At 52.9% G+C, this 25,896-nt stretch overlaps 1 protein-coding gene across 1 annotated transcript in view; it reads right to left on the bottom strand.

The window, feature by feature from the left end:
* Positions 1-19,800: 19,800 nt before the first annotated feature.
* GALNT9 (polypeptide N-acetylgalactosaminyltransferase 9) overlaps positions 19,801-25,896 on the bottom strand; it is a 120,716-nt gene continuing 114,620 nt past the window's right edge. Inside the window, exons 10-11 of the mRNA XM_069558598.1 lie at positions 21,852-22,019; positions 19,801-20,703 (exon numbers count right to left, since the gene is read on the bottom strand). Of these exons, the coding sequence (XP_069414699.1) occupies positions 20,557-20,703; positions 21,852-22,019 (315 nt within the window). The 3' untranslated portion in view covers positions 19,801-20,556. The remainder of the gene's footprint in view (positions 20,704-21,851; positions 22,020-25,896) is intronic.

The raw sequence follows: 25,896 nt of genomic DNA, 5'->3' as shown, positions 1-25,896 counted from the left end.
TACCACTCAGCCACCAGGTAAGCCCATTTTATGCACTTGTTAAACAAAAATTTTCTTTGTTGAGGTATAATTTGCATATAATAAAATGCACATTTTAAAAAGTCTTTTCTTAGTTTTGCCTTTTTCACTTTGAAATGATTTGACTGGTAGAAACAGAACAAAGAATTCCTGAATGCCCTTCCTCTGGCTCCCCACCTGACATCAGCCTGTTGTCAGAAGCTGGGGGCCCTGGGGTGCAATGCAGTGACCCGTCCCTGTGTCCTTGCTCTGCAATGGGACTGTCCAATATCCTCAGGGCATCCTTGGGGCGGCTCACTCCCCTTAACTCAGCTGGCCCCTTGGTCCTCTACTTCCCTGCACCCCTATCCTTCTGAAGAGTTCTGTGCTTAGTCACTCAGTCATACCTGACTCTTTGCAACCCCATGGACTGTAGCCCAACAGGCACCTCTGTCTGTGGGGATTCTCCAGTCCAGAATACTGGAGTGGGTTGCCATGCCCTCCTTCAGGGAATCTTCTCAACCCTGGGTCTCCTGCATTGCAGGCAGATTCTTTACCCTCTGAGCCACCAGAGAAGCCCAAGAATACTGGAGTGGGTAGCTGATCCCTTCTTCAGGGGGTCTTCCTGACCCAGGAATCGAACCAGGGTCTCCTGTTTTGCAAGTAGATTCTTTACCAGCTGAGCTGTAGTGACCAGTTTTCCCTCCACTGAGTGTAAAGTTCCCGGGATTAAATCCAGCTTGTCCACTTCTGGCAAGAAAACCCCAGGAGCAATGCCTGCCTCCTCAGAAAGGTACCATTTTAAACGTGCGGTTTGAAGAGCTGGCTGGACATGCACATCACGCAGACCCCGTATCTCCCAGAGCACCCAGGACCTGGCTTTAGTCCTCAAGGAGGGATCACACAGACCCCGTATCTCCCAGAGCACCCCAGGACCTGGCTTTAGTCCTCAATGAGGGCGGGAATAAAGTTCTCAGAACAGAGACCCCTAGGGCACTTGCTTCCCCCTCTGCCACATGAGTTCACAGCCAGATGGTGCCATCTGCAGCCAGGAAGAGGGTCCCCATGAGAACCCACCACGCTGGAACCCTGGGACCCCTGCCTCCCGAACTGTGAGGAATTCATGTCTATGATATTTGTGAGGACAGCCCAAGCCCACTAAGATGATCTGCACCCAGGCCCTGCTGCCAAGGGGCTGGGCCTCCTCTGAGTAACCATCCACACAGCCAGCATGGACTCAGACCCTCCCAGGTCGCCCAGGGTTCACCGGTGACAAGTCCTTAGTGAAGGGATGGTGAGGCTCATGGAGACTGGCAAGAGTGGGGGTGTTGGGACCCATGTTTGAGGGGCAGCTGTGTCTCCAGGCCTTGGAGAGGGCCAGAGCCTGGAGCGGGGGCCACCCAGTGGGTGCTGCAGTAAGAAGGGACTTGGTTCCCAGGGAGGAGTCCTCGGTCCCCTGCTGGGGCTTTGGAAGCCATGGAGCCCATGGAGCCCAAATGCAGCATCAGCAGCAGCCTCCAGGTCAGAGGGAGGGGGTGGGTGGAGAAGAAGGGGTGCTCCAGCAGGAAGGGCCCAGTGCAGGGCTGGGCAAACAGCTGATGTTCAATCTAGGAGGTACTGTAAGTCGTCCCGACAGGCTCTGCTCCCTAGAGTCCACTGCACCCTAGGTCACAGGGCCACACCCCTGGGACAGGCAGGTGGAGGCCCACTCCTGCCTGGCCTCTACCCTGGACTCCTCCGCAGCCTGATGCAAGCTCTGGGCCTCCCATCCAGGGTGCCTGACTGTGGAATGGAGGCAGGGGGAGGGCTACATCCAGGCAGAATCTGTGCCACTCGAGCTGGGGAGCCACTTCCTGGTAGCCCAGCAGATCCAGAGGGCTTGCAGAGGGCCCCCAGCCCTCACCTTCAGGAGCACTCTGCAGGCCTGGGGGGCCTGGCTTTGCCAGATGACCTGGGAGTCTCACAGAAGCTGAGGACAGACACCTGTCCCCAGCAGGTGTCCCTGGGCTGTGAGGTTTATCCCCTCAGCATGTCTCATTTGTTTCTCCATAAAATTAATCTCTCCATCCCCAGGATCTTCTTCTCTCCCCACCAGCTGGACGGTGGGGCTGCTCTGGGGCAGGTGTGTGTCAGCTGAGACCCCTCACCTCCTTCTGGGACCCACCTACTCAGTGACACCCCGGACTGTCAGCACTTCGAGCAGCCCTCTCATCTCTGAGGCTGGGGGCTGGGGTGCTCCGAGGAAGATACCACCACATGGCTGGGGTTCCCTCCGTCTGCCCTCCATGCCCACTTTCAACAGGGAGTCGGTGTCCGAACGCTGATCAGCATGTGTCTGTCATGGTCCTGGAAGTACGGGCTCTGAGGAAACCCACCAGCCACTGTGATGGCTAGTTTTAGGAGTCCATTCAGCTGGGCCACAGGGATGCCCGCTGAGCTGGTAAAACTTTATTTCTGGGTGGGTCTGTGAGGGCATTCCCTAGAATCAGTGGATAAAGAGAACCATCCTCTCCAATGTGGGTGGCATCATCCAGTCTGTCGGAGGCCTGGATACAGCGAACAATGAGAAGAAAGGCAAATTGGCTTTATTTGTGTGAGCGACAGCCCCTCTGACAGGGGCTCCTCTGACGTTAGTTCAGCCTTTGAATTTGAACTGAGTGACACCTGTTTTCCTGAGTCTCCAGCTTGCAGATCTTTCAGACTGTGGGATTTCTCAGCTTCCATAACCACATGAGCCAGTCCTTCATAAGTCTCTTCTATCTACTGATCCATTTATCATCTACCCTATCATCCATCCTTCCATCCATGTACCATCCATATCGGTTCAACTTCTTTGGGGAACTCTGACTAATAAATAAAGCTTCTTGCTGGCTGTGTGACTTCAAGAAAGTTACCAAGCCTCTCTGTGCCGCAGTTTCCCCTTCTGCAAAATGGGGGTCAATACTGGCGTTTTCCTCCCAGGCTCCCTGTGAAGATTCGAGAAGTGAAGTACGAGAGTGCTGAGAGCAGTGAGTGCTGTGCCCTGCAAGAGCTCACAGTTGTGACCATTGCCACACTGCTATTTGCTGCCCTTCCCCGCATGTGTGCAACTTTCTGTCTTCCACAGAGGCATCTAAGAGATGTGACTCCGTCTTCCTTGAACTTGCACCCTATTTATTTCCAGCTTTCATCTAGGCAGAGGTTGAGCAGGTGGAGACCCTGGACCCACAGCATCAGCATCTACCGGGAGCGTGTCAGAAGTAGAGATTCTCAGGTCACCCAGGTCTGCTGAGTCAGGAGCTCTGGGGGTGGTCCCGTGTCTGTTCTCATGAGCCTTCCAGGGATCTGGTGCTTGCTCAAGAGTGGGTCCTTGTCTGAGGGTGGACCTTCAGCTGAGGGTGTCAGGAATGGAGAACTCCAGGTGGCAGGTGAAATTCCTGGCCCCTCATGGAAAGATCATCCTCCTACAACACTGACTGGGAGCCTGGCCAGTGGAATGCAGACAGAGCAGGACGTCATGGGGCCAGGTCCCCAGGGGAGCCCGTATCCTTAAACCGTCCGCAGCATCCCCGATCCTTTCAGCATCTGTAGGGTTGGTAGTGGTGTCTCGGTTCCATTCTCGATCCTGGTGATTTGTCTTCCATCTTTTCTTTCTGTCATTCTCACTAGAGACTTGTCCACTTTATTGATCTCTTCAGAGAACCAGGACTTTGATGGTCTGTACTGTTTTCCTATTTTCAGGGTCTCTGATTTCTGTCCTTTATTCTCTGCTACTTGATCTGGGTTCATTTTGCTCTTTCCCAGTTTCTTGGCCAGGACGCTTAGATGATGGATCTGAAAAATTCCTCTTTCCTATGAGGGTTGGGGGCTTCACATCCCAAATGCCCCCACATCTGAGATATTGTTTTCCACTTCCATCTGGGGTGGGGAGCTGCTAGTCCCTGATGGTCTCTGTGAAGAGGACTCTGGCAGGAGAAGCAGGGCTTGGTGTTGCAGATGGGGGTGGAGGTCTTGGCTCCCTGGATGGTTTCCGCTGACTCCATGGCTGGGCTTCAGTGCTTCCTGGTGGGGCAGCATGCATGGGTGTAGGGATCCAGACTTTCCCCAGCATTTGGGTAGAGGAGTACAGTTAGTGTCTGTGCATTTTTGGTCCTTTGGCTGACAGCAGGCTTTGTCCACTGGGCCCATCATGGTTTCTGGGTTGCTGGCTTCTTGGGCTCCAAGTCTGTGTAGGATGACAAGGCAAGAAGAAATTCACTCCTGTAACAAAGCAAGACCCTACGAGGCCTTCTCAGAATAGAGAAACCCTACTTCCCCCATGTTCTCTGCTTGCCTATTGTCTATAGAGAAACTTTAGTCAAAGAATAAATTTAATCAGAAAAATGAGGAAATGCAGAAAGGAAAACAGTCATGTAAGACAAAAGAATAATAAGCCATTAAGCAAAGTCAAGGACCTTTATTTCCTCCTCAAGGGCTATAGGTAATATTCTGAGCTACGTCCTAAGAGATGTTTTGCAGATGCTGAAACTCTCACAAGGTGGAAGAAGTTAACGGCATGCTGCCCATAAACACTAGACTCCAGACCAGCTGGAACCAGAAGCTTGATGATGCTGACTCCCACTTACCTCACGACCAGCCCATCAGAAGGATGTCCATGAGCTATTCAGGCCCTCCTCTTTGAACCGTCTCTATGAGACTCCTCACTACCCTCTCCAGTGCTGGACACAGTCTTACAGGCATTAGTCTGCCATGGCCCCCTTTGCCTCGCAAAGCAATAAAGCGATTCTTTTCTACTTCACCCAAAACACCGTCTCTGCATTTCTATTCAGCATCAGTGAACAGAGGCTGAGTCTTGACAACACGCCCCACCCATTACCCTCAGGCCCGAGGCCTTCAACCAGCCTGCCCTTCTCTCCTCCTTCCAGAGTCTCTCTCCTTACCCTCTCTGGAATGTCTTGAGTTTTAGGCTGAACCTGTGGGAGGAAAAGAAGACAGTATATCTGCTTGTTTTGCTGGAGGCGAGTGCGACTGGGCTCTTTGACCTTGAGTGCTGGTGCTGCTGTGTCTGAGGTCAGCCCCTGCCCTGTAGGTGTCGGCCTGGGTTGCCAGTCAGTAAAAAGTTTGTATCACGTGTCCTCAAAGCACTGTGGACTTGTTCAACACGAGCTCAATTCATTTAACTCATTCATCCGCCTTCATCTCAGGCAACTTTGCTTTCATTACATCTTTGACCAGTTTTCCTGGCTTTTCTGTTGAAGTTTCTTCCTCTGGACACCGGGTATCCTTGGGCTGATGCATCTTTGTGTGGATTCCCAGTGTTAATCATCTTTTCCCCAGTGCTTTTCTCAAAGGGTCTTTGTTTGTTTTGTTTGTTTGTTTTAATCTCTAACCGGTGTGAGTGCCTCGAGTTTTTCTGCTGCATCAGCAGTCTCATCCCAGGTCACGCTTCTGTTTTCTTTGTTTGATTTACTCTTTCAGTTCAGTTCAGTCGCTCAGTCGTGTCCAACTCTTTGCGACCCCATGAATCGCAGCACGCCAGGCCTCCCTGTTCATCACCAACTCTCGGAGTTCACTCAGACTCACGTCCATCGAGTCCGTGATGCCATCCAGCCATCTCATCCTCTGTCATCCCCTTCTCCTCCCGTCCCCAATCCCTCTCAGTATCAGAGTCTTTTCCAATGAGTCAACTCTTCTCATGAGGTGGCCAAAATACTGGAGTTTCAGCTTTAGCATCATTCCTTCCAAAGAAATCCCAGGGCTGATCTCCTTCAGAATGGGCTGGTTGGATCTCCTTGCAGTCCAAGGGACTCTCAAGAGTCTTCTCCAACACCACAGGTCAAAAGCATCAATTCTTTGGCGCTCAGCCTTCTTCACAGTCCAACTCTCACATCCATACATGACTACTGGAAAAACCATAGTCTGATTTACTCTTTAGTTGTGTATTATGCTGTTCTGAGCCTTATTTTATTTCTTTAACTCTGAAACCAGTGGTTTTCATCTCATTCTTTAGTTTTGTGGTCTAATCTGTAAGCTCTTCTTTTGAAATCTTAGCTTCTTAGACAAACACTGTATGATATCACTATATGTGGAATTTAAAATAGGACACAAATGAACGTATCTACGAAACAGGAACAGACCCACGGACATAGAGAACAAACTTGCCAGGGTGCAGGTGGGATGGGGAGGGATGGAGTATGAGTTTGGCGTTATGAGATGCAAACTATTATATACGGGATGAACAGACAACAAGGACCTAGAATATAGCACAGGAAACTATATTCAATATCCTATGATAAACCATAATGGAAAAGAATGTAAACATACATATAACTGAGTTTCTTTACTGCACAGAAGAAAGTAATACAATGTTATAAATCAACTATAATTCAAATTTTTTCTAAGTTTAAAAGAAAAGTTAGCTTCTCAACTTCTCAAGTGAGAAGCACTTATAGAAAGTTTTCTTCTATTTTGGGGTGTTTTTTTCTAGAATGCTTTTTGTCTGTCTTCTGCCTGCCTTTCCCTCCCTTTTCTCATCCTCTACACCCTCGTTTCTTCTTCTTCTCCTTCCCTTCTCCTTTTCCTTCTTTTTTTGTGGAAGCACGTGGAGGGGTTGCTGTGTGAGGCCAGGCACAGGAGGAGGAGAGCTGGCAGGGCAGCTGGGCCCCAGCGTGGTCCTGATGGCGAGCCCCCGGTCTTTCCTGAAGCAGCTTCACAACCCTGCAGAGAACATCACAAGGATGTTCCTGATTCTGTGGGAACAGTGGGAGCAGATCCCACTGCTGTGGCTTCCAGACGCCCCACGGGACACAGGAAGGAGGGTTCTGAGGCTAGAAAGGACAAACCTTGGAAGCCACACAACTGTGACCTTCAGGAGGGATACAAAGCTGGTTTTGAAAGTCAGCACTTTTCAGGAAGCTCGGGCCAGGCTGTGCTGCGCTGAGAGGAGGGTGTTCGCAGGGTGAGGACGCTGTCAGCCATCACTTGTTACAGAAGGAAGATCACCCCGTCCATCTGTGTTAGCACAGATAAGCCATTTAATTTTAAAATGTCTATTGGGTGTCTAAAAGGGCAAGAAGAAATAAACAGGCTTCTGATCTTATTTATCACTGAGCAGTCACTTGTACGACTTATCAAGGCTGTTGGTTTAATTAACTTTGGCCTGGGAGGCAGTTCTCCTCAAGAGGAGGGGGCAGCATGGCCGAGCCAGCCCTCCGGGTCCTGCCTCTTTGCACGGGTCTGGCTCTTCTGGGCTCTTTTTCCTGCCTCAGACCCGGAGCCTCCGGGGCTGGTCCCTCCCTCCTGCTTCCAGGAGCCCAGTGCACGTGAAGATGGTTCTACAGGGAGCCCAAGAAAAGAGCATCTCAGCCAGTGCAGGGGGCTCCTCACGCCCCTCCCCTGGGCCAAGCCTCCGTGGCTGCAAGGGTGTGACAGGAACCAGATGAGAGTGAGCCCTGGCAGCAGTCCCCAGGGCTGGTGAGCGTGCGAGGGAGAACCCGTATCTCCCTCTTCACTTACTTCTGAGTGGAAAGCAGCGTTTCCCTCAGTTACAAACACACTTGGTTCTCATCCTCTTTGGGGGTCCCGCGCTGTGAGGTCATGTGATCGTGAAATTAGTGGCACCAAACCTGTTCCAGGGAAAGCCTGAGCCCCTGGACACCATATTTTTGTCTGCCAACCAACAGACAACTTTATTTGATGTGTTTCTGTTTAAAGACATCTCATTTAATCTACGTTGTTGACTCACAGTGCCCACAGCGCTGCGATCATGCCGGGACGAAGCCCGCCTAACACGTGTCTTCTCGGTGGCACATCACAGCCTTCCTGTCCTTAGGACACTGGATGGCGCTTGAGCTCTGAGCTTAGGGTCATTTTAAACAGCAAAACAACAAAACAGAAATACACACACACACACACAAAAAAACAAACCCACACAAAAAAACCCTACACAGACACAAAGGACATTTGCTTACGCCTCAGAGCTGACATAAATCAGCTGCATCAGCTGGTTCCGCGCCCGCCAGGAGCACACTTGTGGGGCCAGTCACGTCTCTCCTGCCCTGCCACATTCTGAGGGACCACGGAAGCACCCACCTGCTGATGCTGGGGTTACAGATAGATTTAACAAGCAGGCACATTCACAAATACAGAATCTGTGCATGATGTGGGTGGCTGCACAGTGGCAAACCTCGCTTTTACTAGCTGCACATTGATGGCGATGTTGTCGTCAGTGGAATCACAGAGCTTCAATCTGCATCATTGCCACCACTGAAGAATCGCATCTTGGCGGCCGCTGGTCACCGCTCTCACACGTGTGGCTGCATTTTGATGTCTGAAGCGTGAATATAGCAGCATAGTCTATCCTCTTACACTGTGTTTGTTTTTAATATTTTGACAGCTGGCTGGATTCCAGTAGAATCGGTTTCCTCTATAATGCTATGTATTTTATTCGATTTTGGTACTAAATAGCTGCGCATCTCCCCCGAGGTTCCTCTCTTCCCAGGTGGAGACAATGTTCCAAGTGGACCTCATTCTTATCCAGTCACTATGTGGACACCCTCGGCCACCAGGCCTGGGAGATCTGACTTCTGCCCTGTGACCCCTGGAGGCAGTGCTTGTGTGCTGGTCTAGGGAGTAGGCAGGGAGTGAAGAGGAGTTAGGGTTGTGGTGTGATGCTGTGATGCTGGCAGGGAGAGGGGAGGAGTTGGGGGTAGAGGTGGGGGCATCCATGATACAAGAAACGTCAGCTGAGCTCCGGGGTTGCTGTGGGCACTGTCTCTGTCCTTCGGGTGCTGTGGGAGGGGAGCACGTCACCTCACACATCTCTGAGATGTGGTTACCTCTAATGGAGTGTATCAGTGTCCTGGGGCAGCTCTGCCAAGTGACCGCAGACGTGCTGGCTTAAAACAGCAGGAGTTTCTCTTTTCACAGTCCGGGGCCAGAAGTCTGAGACCCAAGTGTCGGCAGGGCTGGCTGCTCCTGGGGGCAGAGGGAGAAACTGGTCCAGGCCCCTCGCCCACTCCTGGGGCCGCCAGCACTCTCCATGTCCTGGGCGTGTGGCTATAGCACTCCAGCTCTGCCTCCATCTCTGCGAGGCTGTGTTCTCTGTGTGTGTCTGTGTGTCATCGCTTCTTATAAGGACGCTGCGAGGGGATCAGAGCCCATCAACTCCTGGCTGACTGTATCTTAACTAATTACACTACAAAGACCCCAGGCCCAAAGAAGGTCACCTTTTGAGGTTCCATGTGGACCCCATCTTGGGAACACTGCTGATCCCAGCACAGGAAGTGACTGTCTCCCTGGCCCAACTATGTCCCAGGAAGGCATCCTGCCTGCCTGCTAAGTCTCTTCAGTTGTGTCCAACTCTTTGCAACCCTATGGACTACAGCCCACAAGGTTCCTCTGTCTATGGGATTCTCCAGCCAAGAATACTGGAGTGGGTTGCCATGCCCTCCTCCAGGGGATCATCCAGACCCAGGGATCGAACCCATGTCTCCTGCAGCTCCTGCATTGCAGGCAGATTCTTTACCACTGAGCCACCAGGAAAGCCCATAGATAGGCATCGTTTCCACCTAAATTGCCCAGAACGAGTTGGCTGTGTGGTGCTTCCCTCTGCACCCGTGGGCTCCTGCTGGCTCAGGCTGCCTCCCTGCCTACTCCATACACCTTTGATGTTTCCGCAGCCTGTGTTTTCTGAGCCAAATTCAACTCGGGGGATTGGCTCATGTCCCCGCTTTTGTCCCCATGTTGTCCCTACTGGGATGGCTTCCATTCTCCACCCACTGCTCTTGTTGGGGGGTAGGGGGCATGTGGGATGCTGCTGGAGACTGGACCTGTCATGGGCTTGGGACACCTTGGGCAAAGGAAGACCAAGCCTGAAAGTTGAAGTAAGTCCTCATCCCCAAGAATGGTTTCTGCCTTTGGCCAGGCTATGACTTCCTGCAGCTTGCGAGAAGTTCTCAGAAGGGAGGGAAACCAGGCTCCAGGACGGGTGTTCACGGGGGTGTCTGAGAGCTCAACCTCCTACTTTACAAGCTCCCTCCCACCGCTTGCTGCAATCCCCCAGAGCTCTGCCCTCCCGCTCAGGGAGCCGGGCTTGCAGCATCTGTCCGCCCAACTTGGCTTCTCATCACTGTGCTGAGATGCGGATCCCACCCTGGCCCCTCCGTTCCTTGCTCTCTCTGGGGTCTTGCCTCCTGGGACCGATGGTGCTGTGAGTATCAACAGCCAGCACCCCAGACTTCTTCTCAGTTCTGCCAGGACAGTCCGTCTACACGAGGCCTCAGCAGGGCGGTGTCAAAGCTGTGTCTCACACGGGGGAGGACTGCATCAGGGTGGGCGAACCTGGGGGGTTTGGGGTTCGGGGCCTTGTCTGCCGTCTGAGTTCTGCAGGACAGTTTATCTCTGAGCGCAAACACCCCAGCCTCTGTGCTCCCCTATGCGGGTGCCTGGCTGCCAGACGGCTCTGTCTGCCGCAGAAGAAAGTTAAAGCAAAAAAAGAGAAAGTTAAAGCATCAGTGTGTGATGTGAACTATGACCCCCACTCCCAAGATTCAGTCCCTGGCATCTGCACTGGCAGCTTCCTCATGTGGAAGTAGGGCCTTTGCAGACGCCATCCAGGGAAAATGGGCGGGTGGGGGTGGGGGTCTCATCCATGGCTGTGTGTCCTCAGGAGGAGGGGGAGGGGCAGACACAAGAGTGGGACACTGGCCTGAAGGGAGGGGCAGGCAGGCAGGCAGGGTCCCCAGGGGCACCCGGGATGTGCCTCCTGAGGGCCCTGGGCACCCCTGGGGGTGATGGGCATCGGCAGCCAGCAGTGTGGTCCCATTTTATGCTCCCCTCTGGGCCTCAGGGCTGGAAGGCATCTCTTGGGGTCCACTTCCCAGGGGCCAAGGAAGCAGGATTCTAAACTGTCCAGGAGACCTGTCCCTGCAACCAGGGGTCCTTGCACCCACCGCATGGCCCTGAGTAACCCTCTTCCCTGCGGGAGGTCCCCGTGCTCTCTCGAAACTGTGGAAGGAGCTTGTCTCAGCCTCTGGGGGTCTTTTTTCCATTGTCTACTCAGAGCCCCAGGATAAATGGTGCCCTTGCCTGTCCGGGAGGGGTGGGTTTGGGACCCTGTGCCAGAAGTCCCACAGGTCTGGGACAGTTTATGTCCTCATCTTTAGTCCTCTGCTGCCAAACACAGAAGACATTTTTCAAAGACAGGTGATCGATTTTTCTCTTGCTCTTTCTGCTCAGTCATTCATCTCCCTTGAAGCAATGCAGGGGAGAGATCCACGCACTACAGCTCAAAGCAGCAGTATTTTGAAGCAAAGGGGTCTCTGATGGTCTGGATCTAGGAAGGGAAGGATGTTTCCTTTTCCAAGCCTCAGGGGTGCTTCAGGGTCCCTTCCCAGGTAGACAGCAAGGCCTCCGGATGCCGTGATGGGGGTGATGGAGGCAGTGTCCTGGTCACCTGGTGGCTGAGAGCCACCCAGTAAAGCCACTCCAGTGAGGATCTCTTGTTTCCTTTTGGAGAACTTTGATGACTCTGGAAAATAGCAGACCTTGGGGCTTAGAATGCAAGGATCCACAGACTAGCTGTGCACCCCCCAAAGGCCAGTGCTCAGAAGGTGCTAATGCAGTGCCTGCCAGCTGGCCACCCGACACCCCTCCTGCCACCAGATGTGCTGTGGGTTCATAAAAGCTTGGCCCATAGCTCATGCGAGCCCAGGCTCCTCGTCCTGAATAAAGTTCTTTGTAGACTTTTGTTGAGAAAGCGCTCATAATTCACCTTGTCAGGGAAGTCCTGCATCCTGCTTCCCAACTGTGGGGGGGGGGCCCAGTCGTGTGCTGGGGGGTTCCTGGTACCTTTGACTCCCTGGCGTTTGCTCCCTGACTACCCACTCTCAGCCAGGGTGCTCAGAACACATTCACTGAATAAGTGAGCGAGTGAATAAATGAATAAATGGCTCAGGCGGGTGGAATTTCCCTCTAGTCATCATTGGAAGTGCATCTTGGCAGAGGCTTTGAGGGGCGGTGGACGTGTGGGGGACTAACCACACGAATTGCCAGACTCCCTGTTCAATCATGTTTAGGGAACTTGGATAAGTATTAAATAAAACTGAGGCCCCTGTGAGCAGGAAGGGAGGCCCCGTGGGGACGTCAGGTGGCACCCTGCTGACTCTTAGTGAGGGTACTTGAGGACAAGGTCTACCCTCGAGAGAACGCCCTGGAGGGTGAGACCATAGCGCTGGCCCCTCTCCATGTCTGCAGTTGGGCTGAGGACCCCAGGGACCCAAGCAAAGGGTGGGTGCTGGGGCCCCCTCACCCCGTTTCCCCTTTCAGGCCAGTCCCTCCCTCGGGGCTGCATGAGGACTATTAACGACTGTGCTGTGCTTATCTCCACACATTGGCGGGCAGTGCTTTATACAACTCTAACTGTCTATCTGATGGTCGTTTCAGCTTTCCTCTTGGTCCATCCTCGGGCACACAGTTTCTCCCCCATAATATACTTTCTTTTTTCTCATTTACTTATTTATTTATTTACTTATTTTTGGCTGTACTGGATCTTCACTGCTGCTCGAGGGCTTTTCTCTAGTAGTGATGAGTAGGGGCTGTTCTCTAGTTGGGGTGCATGGGCTTCTCATCGCGGCGGCTTCTTTTGTTGATCTAGGTGCAAGGACTTCAGTAAGTTGTGGTATATGGGCTTAGAATCGATCCTGTGTCCCCTGCATTGGCAAGCGGATTCTTAACCACTGGACCGCGAGGGAGGCCCATGAAGCAATTTCTTCACTGGTACCTGGTGCTGTCTTGCTGTGGGTGGAACTGCACCCTCCTTGAAAAACACCCGTTGAAGCCCTAACCCCAAGGACCTCAGGACCTCCAAGAACTTACTTAGAGATGAGGTCTTTACAGAGGGGATTAGGTTAAAGGGAGATCATTAATGTGGGCCCTGATCCAACAGGACTGATGTCCTTATGAAAGGGGAGATTTGGACCCAGACGCTCACACAGGGAGAAGGCCACGTGCAGCGGAGGCAGAGATGGGCTGATGCTTCTACAGACAGAGGGGTGCTGCCCATGGACCACCAGGACCTGGGGTAGGGGCAAGGATAGACCCTCTTGCACAGCCTCAGGAGGAGCCAACCCTGCCAGCATCTCTATCCTGGAATTCTGGCTGCAGAGCTGGGAGACATATCTATCTGTTGCTGAAGGCACCCCCTCTATAGCACTTCATCTGGCAGCCCCAGCAAACTTGTTCTCCTTCCCCAGGGCCTCCTTGTCTCTAAGACCTTTACCCATGAACCCTTCCTGGTTTCTCTTCCTGGCAACACTCACTCCTCAGTGCTCTCACCCAGTCTGACATCTTGAGACATCCCTGATCCCAGCCCAGACCTCTCCCCCAACCCCAGACTCCATTGGTATCTTCAGTGAACCTTCCCCCACCTTCACTGTCCCCAGACCCCCATCTTGGTTGACAGCAACTCCATCCCTTCTAGGGCTTCTCTGGTGGCTCAGATGGCAAAGAATCCGCCTGGAATGCAGGAGACCTTGGCTTGATACTTGGGTCGGGAAGATCCCCTGGAGGAGGAAATGGCAACCCACTCCAGTATTCCTGCCTGGAAAATCTCAGGAACAGAGGAGCCTGGTGGGCTGCAGTCCATGGGATCACAAAGAGTTGGACACAACTTAGCGACTAAACCACCACCACCACCATCGCGTCTAAGCCCGGATGCCTGAATCGAAAGAGTTCCCTTCTTCTCTTTCACCGCCATGTCCAATCCTGGTGGTCCCTGCCACTACAGACAGTGATGTTGCTCTGCCCGACCCCAGATGGCCCCATATCCCACCTGGAGGCAGTCCCCAAGGATCTACAGGGCTGCCCTCTCTGACTGCTTCCACTCCTCTCCCTATACCTGCCCCACCCCATGGCACGCTCCTTCTGGCTGCTCCTGCCCCAGGACCTTTGCACAGACAGTCCCATCTGTTCTTTTCTCCATGAGGTTTCCCCCAGTGACTCCTTAACGAAGTCACCCCAGCCTCGCCCTCTTCTGTTGTGCTTTATTTTTTTCTCAGCACCTACCAGCTTCCAACAGGCACTTTGTCTACTGCTTATCATCATTTTACTGGCTCTGTGAAGGTGAGGCCCAGCTCCATGGCAGGGCAGGATTTTATTCTGTTCCATTCCCTGCAGAGTCCTCAGCACCAGGGACAGTGCCCAGAGTGCAGAAGGTGTTGAATACCTTAATGAATGAAAGAGTAGATTATCGTTCACAGCAGACACATTTCTTGGCAGAAAAACAAATACATACAGACAAGAATAAGAAGCAAATAAAAAATCAAAACCGCCATGGATAAGAGTTATTTGTTTTTTTTCCTAATCCTCAGGGCAAAGTTGGGCACAGGTATTACTTTTCCTTTTCAGGTTCAGACAGGGAAAGAATTGACCAAAATCACACAGCAAATAGAATCCAGGTATGTCTGCTCCTGGCATTCCCTCCCTAGGACACAGGGCTGATTCCCAAAGGTCCCACAGACCCCAGAACCACCCCTGTGTTTATTTGTCAACGTTGCTTCCCTCTTAGCTAGATTTTGCTCATGAACAAGGACAAGATGCTTCTCTTGGGTTTTCAGATGGGTCTCCATCCCTTGTGTCTGCTGGGTCCCTGGCCAGTCCTTGCCAGGCCTGCATCCCTGCCCCCTGGGGGCTGCTGTTCCCGCCTACTCCCAGGCGTTGCGGGCTGCCTGCTCCTCTGCCTCTCTTCTGGGGACCCCAACCCCTGGGGCCAATCCCACTGCAGTCCTCTCCCTCAGGGTCACTCACTCAGTCTGAGCCATAATGAAGATTCATAGGAGTGATGAATATTTTTATTAGACAAAATTAAATTCTGGTACACATCATCTCTATCAAGGGCAGAGGAAAGTGGGGGGGGGGAACCCTGCACGTTCACTGTTTTCCACCAGAAGCATCTGCTTATTAATGGTCTTTCCCAGAAACCCGTTTATTAGGTTGGGTTACAAATGAACTGTTTTAAACAGATGATGTGGATTTTTCTGAATTTGCTGCAGAGCCAATTAATAATTGAATTAATGAAAGAAGTGGGCCTGTTATTAGGTTTTATTAAATGCTGTTTGTTGCATCTTTGCCATTTAAAACAAGACTGTTGTTTAAAAAGAAAAAAAAAAATCCACTAGGCAGCTGGGCAGAGTGGAAAAAGCAGAGGCTTGGAGTCAGCAGGTCTCAGTGTGACCACCACCTGCTTCAGCAAAGTGTGTACTTGTGCCAGGCCACTTCACTCCTTGGGCCTCTGTTGTCCCATCTGAGAAATGGGCACAGATGTTCTCAGGGCTACTTGGGATCGTTTCAAGAATTAAGTGGGTTGGGACTTCCCTGGAGGTCCAGTGGTTAAGAACCTGCCTGCCAATGCGGGGAACACAGGTTCAATCCCTGGTCCGGGAAGATTCCACAGGCCACAGGGCAACTAAGCCCTCGTGCCTCAACTACTGAAGCCCATGTGCCTAGAGCTGGCGCTCTGCTACCAGGGAGGCCACCACAGTGAGAAGCCTGAGCACCACGGTGAGGAGAAGCCCCCTCTGGCCACAACTAGAGAAAGCCCACTCGCACCAACAAAGAGCCCTGGTGCCTCAACAAAGACCCACTGCAACCGCAAATAAACAAACAAATAACACATTGGCTGTTAAAACAGAAAAGAACCAAGTGTGATTAAAATTGGGCATTTTAGACATATTGCTCCCTCCCTTGCTCCCTCCCTTGCTCCTCCCTCCCCCTCTTCCGTCTTCTGAGAATAGGCACCAGCACTTTCCCAAGCGGACAGGGTGGGAAGTCACACAGCAGTAGGCCCTCTTTGTTCCACGTGTCTGTCCTAGTCCTGGTCATGAGGCTGAGAAGACTCATCAGGGCCCCGGGGAGAACACAGCAAGGGTGTGCTGGGCAGAGCCTGCCTGCAGGCCCTGTGACACCTGACCTAGTTTGCAGCCTGGCCAATTTCCATTTACAAATATCCCCCACCAGGGGCTATTTCCAGCTACCAACCTGCCCTCTGGGAGCGTGGAGTTGAAAAGAGGTAGCCCCCCACCGTCCGCACCACACAGATTTGTAGACACAATAATCTGAGAAGCACAGAGTATAATAAAATAGAGTAAATCACTAGGAAGGGCTGAGTTTTGAGTATTTATTGCCTTTGCTTTTATTATAATTGATTGAGTTGTAAATAGCTTATTTTTAGTAACAGCCATGTTTGGACTCCAAGGAAATCCAACCAGTGAGTCCTAAAGAAAATCAGCCCTGAATATTCATTGGAAGGACTGATGCTGAAGCTCCAATACTTTGGCTACCTGATGCGAAGAGCCCACTCATTGGAAAAGACCCTGATGTTGGGAAAGATTGCAGACAGGAGGAGAAGGGGTTGGCAGAGAATGAGATGGTTAGATAGCATCACCGACTTAATGGATGTGAATGTGAGCAAACTCTAGGAGATAGTGAAGGACGCAGAAACCTGATGTGCTGCAGTCCATGGTCTCGCAGAGTCGGACACGACTTAGCGACTGAACGTTTCCCAATTGGTGCACAAAATTTCTGAGAATTTTAGCATTGACTCTTGCCAGCTACAGCAGTCCAGTTTCAGGTGAAGCTGGAGGGGATAAAGCACACCTGATGTCATCAAGGGTGCTGTTCCGTGAGCCTCTGGTGCCCAGTCCTGGTCCTGTGATGGGGAGGGAGGTGTCCTGGGCCCTCTGGAAAGAAGGGCGACCCTCTGGCCCAGCTTGCACTTGTCAGAGTCAGGAATCCTGTCCCGTTGAGATGACCTGTGGCCACCACCTTCGAGTCTGTGCTCGGACCCCCACCCCGCCCCTACGTCCCCGCTCTGCTGCACGGAGAGTTCTGTATCCCATGATTTCTTGTCCTTCAGCTCCAGATAGTTTCAGCCAAAAGGAAACATTGGAGAATTAGAGGGTAGAGAGAAACCAGGGTGCTTCCGTCCCCAGCTCTGGTTTTAGGAGCGTTTCTGGAAGTACCGTGTCTCTCCCTTCCCTCTTTCTGGAGTCCCAGTCCTCACAAGGGGCCCCGACTCCTGGCTCCAGTAACACTGCCCTCTGTTGGGTCCCTTCAGCCCATGGAAGATGAGTCCCTGAGATGCCTCAGCCCTTTTGTAACTTGTGTGATCAACTCCTTGTGTTGAATTCCCTTTGTTTGACAGAGGCGATGCATGCTGGTAACCATTGAGGTGATCTCAACTACGGACCAGTGGTTAAAAGGGGTAGAGGGTTTACGGGGGCTGGGTTGGCTTCAGTACAGTCCATGGATGACATTAGTGGCTATTCTGAACCCAGGATTACAGAGGGGGATGATGAAAGTACATGTCACCATGAATTAGAAAGCTCTGTGAACTTGGCCCCAGATAAGCATATGCCTGGAGTACAGGCAGAGTCTCGACTGGCAGGGACGTCCCACCAGCTGTGACCAAGTGTCGACCACAAAACTGCAGGGACCGTTCCCAGCGGCTCCACCACGTGGCTGGCCCCACATGGCAGCATGGGAATCATGGTCCATCTTCAACTCTCTTCCCAACTGACTTTGGGCGGGGGCTCTTAGCATGGAGTTACCCCCTGGATTCTATGGCAGTTTTTCTGGAAAAGGGCCAACCTCATGAGGGATTCATGTGCTCAGGAGGCCGGTAAGGACTGGAGGCAACAGAAACAAGAGTGCTGGCTGGCCGTGTGTTAGGAAGAAGGATGCTAGATTCCATCTTGGTTCTGATAGACAGCAGCCTCTTGGCATGAGAGCATGGATGGCACTGGGCAGTTGTGGGCTGACCTGATTTAGTCCCGCTGCCCGTGGACCCAGCTACTGCCTGCCCAGTCAATGCCTTTGTCCTCATGTGTCCTGGTGGCAGGCAGGACCCTGACAGAAAGAGCAGGCTTTCAAAACACGGGAACTCCCCGCCTCCCAAGAGGATGAGAGGTTTGTCAAGACGCTGAGAGGCAATTTTCCAGGTGTCAGGCTTCTGTGGGATCCTGTGTGGGCTGCAAACCACCCAGCTTTGACGGGACTGTCAATTTGCCTAATGAATTATAACATGAGCGAGGTTTATAAGGTTGAGCCTGTGATGTTTTCTATTTTAAAGCATAGGCAATACATTTGGCATGCTAATGGCTGCTACACTGTTACACTGCTGTAACTTCACTTGCCAGAATCTTCTGAATTATTGAAGACCAGTCCTTGGCCAGTGACTGTTTTGTTTTGAAATCTTTATTCAGTTTGTTACAGTATTGTTTCTGTCTTTTTTTTTTTTTTAATGTTTTGTTTTCTCAACCATGTGGGATCTTTTCTCTAGTTGTGGCACACGGGCTCAGTAGCTATGGTCCATGGGCTTAGTTCCCCAGACAGGCATCAGACCCTCTTTCTCTGCATTTGACAGTGGATTTAATCACTAGACTACCAGGGAAGTTCCCTTTGAGCTATTTTGCAGATACTGAAACCCCCACTAGGTGGGAGAAGTTAACGGCATTACCTCACCACCAACCAACCAGAAGAATGTCCACCAGCTCATCACATACCCCACAACCCCCCTCCCACACGCCATCTCTAAGAATCTTGCTCTGAAAACCATTGGGAGTTTGCGTTTTTTGAGCACGAACTTCCCAGACTCCTTGCTTGGCGCCTGCACTTTCCTTCGCCACAAACCCCGGTTGGTACACTGGCGTCACTGTGTGTGTGGGTGAGTGGACCCAAGTTTGCTTCAGTAACACTTCTGCTTTCATCTCTTTTGGAAGCTCATTTTTGGGAAAAACTGCCCCCCTCACCAACAGGATATGAGATCCCTGGCACTAGCGGAAGTGACTTTTCCTCTCCTAGGAAGAGGCAGTGCTGGGAGGCAGGGAGCAAGATGGGGGAACCCAGGAGGCAAGGGGGAGGGGCTACTCTCCCACTTCTGGGAAGACAGACTACCTGGCTACAGCCAGGTGAGAACAGAGATCTTCAAGTTCCCCCCAGCTTAAAGCCCTGTTGTTTGGAACCCCTGCCACCCTGCCTTCCAGGTTACTCTCTAAGAACGGGGAGGAGGGCTTCCATGGTGGCTCAACGGTAAAGAATCTGCAGGCTAATGTAGGAGACACGGGTTCGATCCCTGGTCCAGGAAGATCCCACATGCCATGGAGCAACTAAGCCCCATGCATCACAGAGCAACTAAGCCCTCTAGAGCCCATGCTCTGCAACAAGAGAAGCCACCGCAGTAAGAAGCCGGCACACCACAGCTAGAGAGTAACCCCTGCTCGCTGCAACTAGAGAAAAGCTCATGTAGCAGTGAAGACCCAGCATGGCCAAAAATAAACGAATAAATAAAAACAAAAGAAAAAAATGGGGAGAAACTAGGAAGCCACTGATGGTGCCCCCAGCTTCCATCCCCAGGAGACCCTCTGTGTGGGAGGAGACAGTTGGTTGGCTTTCAGCAGTTTGGCATCTCATCTGCTGTTCATTTCCACGGCTGGGTGAGCCCCGCCTGCCCTGGGGCCCTTCACTGATGCCACAGCTGAAGACGCCCATCATCGGGAAGGAGGTTAGCAGCTAGGATTGGACTGTTGCTTGGCACTGGGCCTGGTGGGGCAAAGAGACAGCCAGAACTTTTTCTCCAGTTTCCCTCCCAGTGTCCTGCAATTCTAAATGCAATCATGAAGCATCCTCTTGCCCAAGTGGGCGTCTTGGAGGTCTTAGGACAGCCCTGGTGGGGGGTGTGCTGCTTCTCAGCTCTGGTCCTGGAGCATGAAAGCCGCCGTGGACAATACATGAACAGAGGGGTGTGGACAATACATGAACAGAGGGGTGTGGCCATGTGCCAATAAAACTTTATTTATAAAAATAGGCAAGGGGCCATGGGTTATCATTTGCTGACCCTTGCCTTAGAGTAACACGAGAAGGCGCCTGACCCTGGGTTAGCCGCTAGAACAGGGATCCCTCCCTGGACTGCTGACTAGCTCCTGTGGACGAGACATCAGGTGTGTATGTTTAATTGCTCTTTGCTGGACCAAAGCAGTCACAGCCGCCTCCTCACCCAGCGCTGCCCTTGGGGTTGTCTTTGATGTCACCACAGCTACTGCTGCCCCGCTCCCCTCACCAGCCAGGATTTAGGTGGAGATAGTCACAGGGGCAGCCCCACCCAGGGCTGGAGACATCGGGAACTCAGAGTTCACAGGGGGCTATTTCTGCCTGGGGGATGGACAGGGGCTCAGCACATGCAGAAGAAGTGGCCGTGGGCGGCTGGACAGGAATACCGTAGAAAAGGCACGTGATCTGGAGCTGGAGTTGGCTGTCAGCTGATGCGCTCAGGCAGAGCCGCCAGCTGAGGGAGGTCCGTGCTCCTGGAGGGGGGCTGGTCCTGGCATCGGCCTGCAGAGCACAGGGAGGTCCCTAGGTCTCAGGTGACAGGGCCCGCCAGCAGCCACGGAGAAGTCAGTACCCAAGGTGGTGCAGGCACGACCAAGGCCCTCTGGGTTCGAGTGGTGGGTTGAGTGGGAGGGCTTCACACCTGCCCCAGGTCCTTGGACTCTTCATTGGGGTGGGGGCTCAGGGTGAGGCTGGGGGTCAGTGCCGCCCTGGCTTGATCCAGTTTCTGATGGTCCATTTCTGTCCTGAGCACCTCTGCACCACCAGGCGGAGCCCGAAGTTGGCATCCTTGGACATCTCCACCTCCAGGCACCGGCCTGTGTCTCTGCTCACAATGGGGCCGCCCTGCGAGGGAGGGAGACCCAGTGAGCCCATGGGTCCCATCCCGAGAGCTTCCTGGAAGTGGGGGTGATGCCAAGGCCACCTGAGGGTCAGGTCCTGCCTCTTTCCAGCCCTCTTGTCTCCCATCCCTCTGTCCCCACTGACCATCTGCCCTCCAACACTGCCTCCCAACAGCCACCTCTCTTCTCCTGGGGTCCCAGGAATGATCAAAACAATGGACTCCAGGGCCCTTGAGATGGGTGTTCCCCCCAATATGCCCCCCTGACCCCTGGCAGGTCCGATTTGCCCATTGGCCACCTCTGCAGGCCCTCTGGTCCTTCCAACATCAAGGGCTCTGGCCTAAACCTGAGGATCCCAGGCTCGTATTCTGTTCTCTGTTCTCCAGAGGTCCTTTCCATGCACTGTGGACCTCAGCGTCCTGGCCCCAAACCCAGCCTCCTGGGGACCCTGATTTCACTGACTCTACGTGACACAGTGACAGCTCATTCCTGCTGTAACGGGAGCCCCCGGAGAACACTGTGCACATGTCTGTCCCAGGGTCTCCTGCTTGGGAGGAGTTGGGTCAATCTCAACAAATCTCTGGGGCTTCCCAGGTAGAAGTAGCGGTAACAAATCCACCTGGCAATGCAGGAGATTTAAGAGAATTAGGAGCAGGTTCGATCTCTGGGTTGGGAAGATCCCCTGGAGGAGGGCCAGGCAACTCACTCCAGTATTCTTGCCTGGAGAATCCCATGGATAGGGGAGTCTGGCAGGCTACAATCCATGGGGTCGCAAAGAGTCGACAGGACTAAAGCAACTTAGCACACTTGCCCTCAACAAATCTCTGGGCAAGTCCAGTTCGGTCCCACTCAATCAGCAGCTGGGGCACTCAGAACCCACCCCTTCTGCCGAAACCCTTCCCCCTCACCCCTCCAGGAAGCTGGAGGAGTAGGCAGTGTGGGGCAGCGAGCCCCTGAGGAGGCAGCCAGGGCGCTGGGACCAGCCCAGCCCTTCCCTGACCGCGACTGCCAGCAGATCCCCTAACGTCTGTGGAGGGGGTTCATGTGGGAACAGCTGATCCAGCCCCCTGGGCCTTGAAGTTCGGCCCCCACTGCCCTCAGCTCTCCCCACGGGCTGGCCCAGAGACCCAGGGGTCCCAGCGGCCTGCTGACCTGGGTGAAGTCCCACAGCCTTTGCGCGGGCCGGGCCACATCTTCGCACTTCTTCAGGGCGGGCGTGCGGCCCCTGCCGTCATCCACCAGGCACTTGGAGTCAGGCAGGAAAGCGGTGGAGCCCAGGGGGCCCAGCTGCAGCAGGCCCTCGGCGCTGTACCGCACCAGCTGGGGAGAGGCCATGAGAGAGGGGTGCATGGGCACAAGGGGGCCCTGCGCAGGGCTGGGCCCCAGGCCCTGAAAGGGGTGGGCGGGGCATTGTGGGCGGAGCGTGGTGGGCGGGGTTAGCCCAGTCACCAGGGCCAACCTTCCTGGGGAAGGGCTGGCCCTCCAAGGAGAGCCCTGAGCCCCGGGATGCAGGGGAGACCATGTCTGGTGGCCCCACGCCCCCAGTCCCGTTCTTTCTGCTAATCCCCCCAGGAGGACCGCCTCGGACCTCTTCCCCTGAGCTCCGTGCAGACCCCACCCTCCGTGGGGCCTGCCCTTCAGCCTCGGAGGAAGAGGGTTCCACTGTTGCGCAGGCCACCCGTCTCCCCTTGAACCACAAGCAGCCCCAAGTTTACGATCCCAGGTCACGTTTTTTGCCAAACACCAGGTAAGCAACATCTGTGTGCTAATGAGGAAACCAGTGCTCCAGATTCCTCCGCGCCTGGGCTGTGTGGCTTTGGGCAAGTCACGTCACCTCTCTGTGCCTCGGTTTCCTCATGTGTGAGCAGATAATGACAGTGCCTGCCTGTCAGGGCTACCGTGAGGACCCTAGGGCACCGCACGCAGAGCGCGCCGAGCACACAGAAGTCACTGGGCTTCCCTCCTCGCCTTTCTCTTGATTGCTTTCACATAAGAGTGTGTGGGCACACATATACACGCGCAAACACCCCGCTGTATTTTCCAGTACAATCTGATAGAACACCACCTCCCCGGCACCTTCACATGGCCCGGCGACTCTGACACCCCCGTCAAGCGTGAAGCCCACGCTTTCTCCCAAGTCCTCCTGAGAGGGGTCGGGGGCGGAGGGGTGTGTGAACATCGCAGAAATGGTGCCACTAACTCTGGGCAAGGTGTCAACACTCAGGACACCTCCCGCATCTCCATGTACCCTGCTGATGGGATGGCTGCTCAGCCCGGAAGGGTGGGGGTGGAGTCTACGTGGGGAGGGCCCGAGACCCCAGAGCAGCCAGCCAACCGCAGCTCAGAGGGGGCCCCGCCAGCCTGCCAGGTTCCCGGGGCGATGCTGTGCAGATTACTGGCCCTCCTGCAGATTTATGACCAAAGTGGTCCTTTCAGGTCATTTTGTCTGGGGACAGGTGATCACAGATACGCTCATGCCACTTCTCTGTTAACTTTCTGACCCTGAAGAGGTTTGAATCTAGGACCTGAAGCCCATGAAATGTCCAGCACGAGCTCCAAGTGGGCTGCCTGTAGCTTCAGCCTTGCAGGTAAGGACTCAGCGGAGCCGAGTATGGTCAGTGCTCAGGAGGGCCAGCAGCGGGGGTGAAGCTGATGGAGCCCCCTGTGCCCATGGAGGACTTGACAGCCGGGGGGTCTGGTCAGGAGGCTGCTCTGCACTAAGGAGTCTCCACTCCTGTGCCTCTGGCCAGCGGCTCCCCTGGCCCTGCCTCAGATGCCCAGCTGGGGGAGCAAACCGGGCTGAGAAGGGCATGGGTGACTGTAGGGCATCGCTGCTGGCTTGTGGGGAAGCCACATACTTTTTAGAGATGCATCCTCAGGAAGCATCAACTCTGGGATCTCACCCTCAGACTACTTGGGCTCTCCTGAGAGCTGGTGGGTCACAATGCCCCAGTAGAAGGGATGAGGGAGAGGATTTCAATAATCCAGACTTGTGCGTGAATGGGCCAGTCATTGAGCACTGGCTGGGAGTGGGTTTAGTGATGTTTATCAAACTGCCAGTCAGGCAAGAATTAGGCACCTACTGTGTGCTCAATATGGTGCTGGGTCTAATGTGACTGAAGTCGCCAGACAGGAGTCCAAAAGCTCAGAGTCCAGCCCAGGACAGCAAAAGTTTCACAGGCACTTGTCCTGGTCCACAGAGGGATGAAGGCAACTTACAAAAACAAACAACAACGAAAAACAAACCCTGCAATATAACAAAACAAAGCACTGAAGAAATAAAGTCAAAGGGAAAATAGGGAGCAGAAAGATACGTTATTCCAGGAAGGAGAGTAGTAAAGAAACTGTATGAAAATGGGCAGGATATTAGCTGCTAAACGGGTAGATTTAGAAGAGAAGAGGGGCTTCCCAGGTGGCTCAGTGCATGAGACGCAGGAGACATGGATTCGATCCCTGGGTCAGGAAGATTCCCCTAGAGGAGGAAATAGCAACCCACTCCAGTATTCTTGCCTGGAAAATCCCACGGACAGAGGAGCCTGGTGGGTGACAGTCCACAGGACTGCAAAGAATCGGACACACCTGAGTGACTGAGCACTCACCTGACGTATGCAGAGGTGAAAAGATTCAGCGTCTGCAATGCGCTTTAAAGTGACTCAGATAAAGTAGATGATACAAACACAGCCCAGTCTGAACACCATCGCATCTGGATCAGGGGTGGAAAACCGTGTCTGTGAAGGGCAGGGAGCAAGCAAGCGTGCTCTGTGGACACTGTCGCATGTTCTTTTTCTTCTTTTCCCTCCATAAACCTTTAAAAAGCTAAAAACCGTTCTTTGACTGGCAGGCTGCTGTTTGCTGATCCCATGAGTGTGTGGTTGGTCATCTTAAGACTTTTCTACGTTTCAGGATGTTTGAAAATTATCAGAATAAAACCTTACGAGTTAAAGGAAGGGCCTTTAAATGACCCCCAGGCTATCGAGTCCAGCCTGGGAGGGGTCCCGTGCCCATGTGGAGGTGGACACACCTGCCCTATGTCCTTCTCAGGCACACTGGTCAAACCAGTACGGTGGACAGAGGACAGAGGGCTGGGCCCTACCATGAAGGGTCCATGCCTTTGTCTGTGTCCACTAGCTGAAGACTGTTGACTAACCATCTGCAGGTGTGAAGATTTTGGTCCAAGACTGGATTTCTTTATGGTCATTGTTATAGGCTGTATATTGTCATCCTGCTTATTTAACTTATATGCAGAGTACATCATGCAAAATGCCAAGCTGGATGAAGCACAAGCTGGAATCAAGGTTTCCAGGAGAAATACAATAACCTCAGATATGCAGATGACACCACCTTTATGACAGAAAGCAAAGAGGAACTAAAGAGCCTCTTGATGAAAGTGAAAGAGGAGAATGAAAAAGCTGGCTTAAACTCAACATTAAAAAAATGAAGATCATGGCTTCAGTCCCATCACTTCGTGGCAAATAGATGGGGAAAGAATGGAAACAGTGACAGACTGTTTTTTTCTTGGGTTCCAAAATCACTGCAGATGGTGAATGCAGCCATGAAATTAAAAGACACTTGCTCCGTGAAAGAAAAGCTATGACAAACCCAGATAGCGTGTTGAAAAGCAGAGGGAGGGACTTCCCTGATGGTCCAGTGGCTAAGACTCCAAGCTCCCAATGCAGGGGGCCTGGGTTTGATCCCTGGTCATGGAACTAGATCCCACAAGTCTCATCTAAGACCTGATGCAGGCAAATAAATAAATATTTAAAAAAGAAAAAAGAAAAACAGAGACACTACTTTGCCGGCAAAGGGTCATCTAGTCGAAGCTATGGTTTTACCAGTAGTCATGTATGGATGTGAGAGGTGGACCATAAGGAAGGCTGAGTGCTGAAGGATTGATGCTTTTGAAGTGTGGTGCTGGAGAAGATTCTTGAGAGTCCCTTGGACTACAAGGAGATCAAACCAGTCAATCCTAAAGGAGACCAGTCCTGAATATTCATTAGAAGGACTGACACTGAAGCTGAAGCTCCAATATTTTGGCCACCTGATGCAAAGAGCTGACTCATTAGAAAAGACCCTGATGCTGGGACACATTGAATGCAGGAGGAGAAGGGGACGAGAGAGGACAAGATGGCTGGATGGTATCACCAACTTGCTGGACATGAGTTGGGCAAGCTGTGGGAGATGATGAAGGACAGGGATG

This window comes from Ovis canadensis, chromosome 17, assembly GCF_042477335.2.
Source record: "Ovis canadensis isolate MfBH-ARS-UI-01 breed Bighorn chromosome 17, ARS-UI_OviCan_v2, whole genome shotgun sequence".
Classification (NCBI taxonomy): domain Eukaryota; kingdom Metazoa; phylum Chordata; class Mammalia; order Artiodactyla; family Bovidae; genus Ovis; species Ovis canadensis.
Note: the sequence above shows the minus strand (reverse complement) of the source record. Positions and strands in the feature narration are given on the sequence as shown.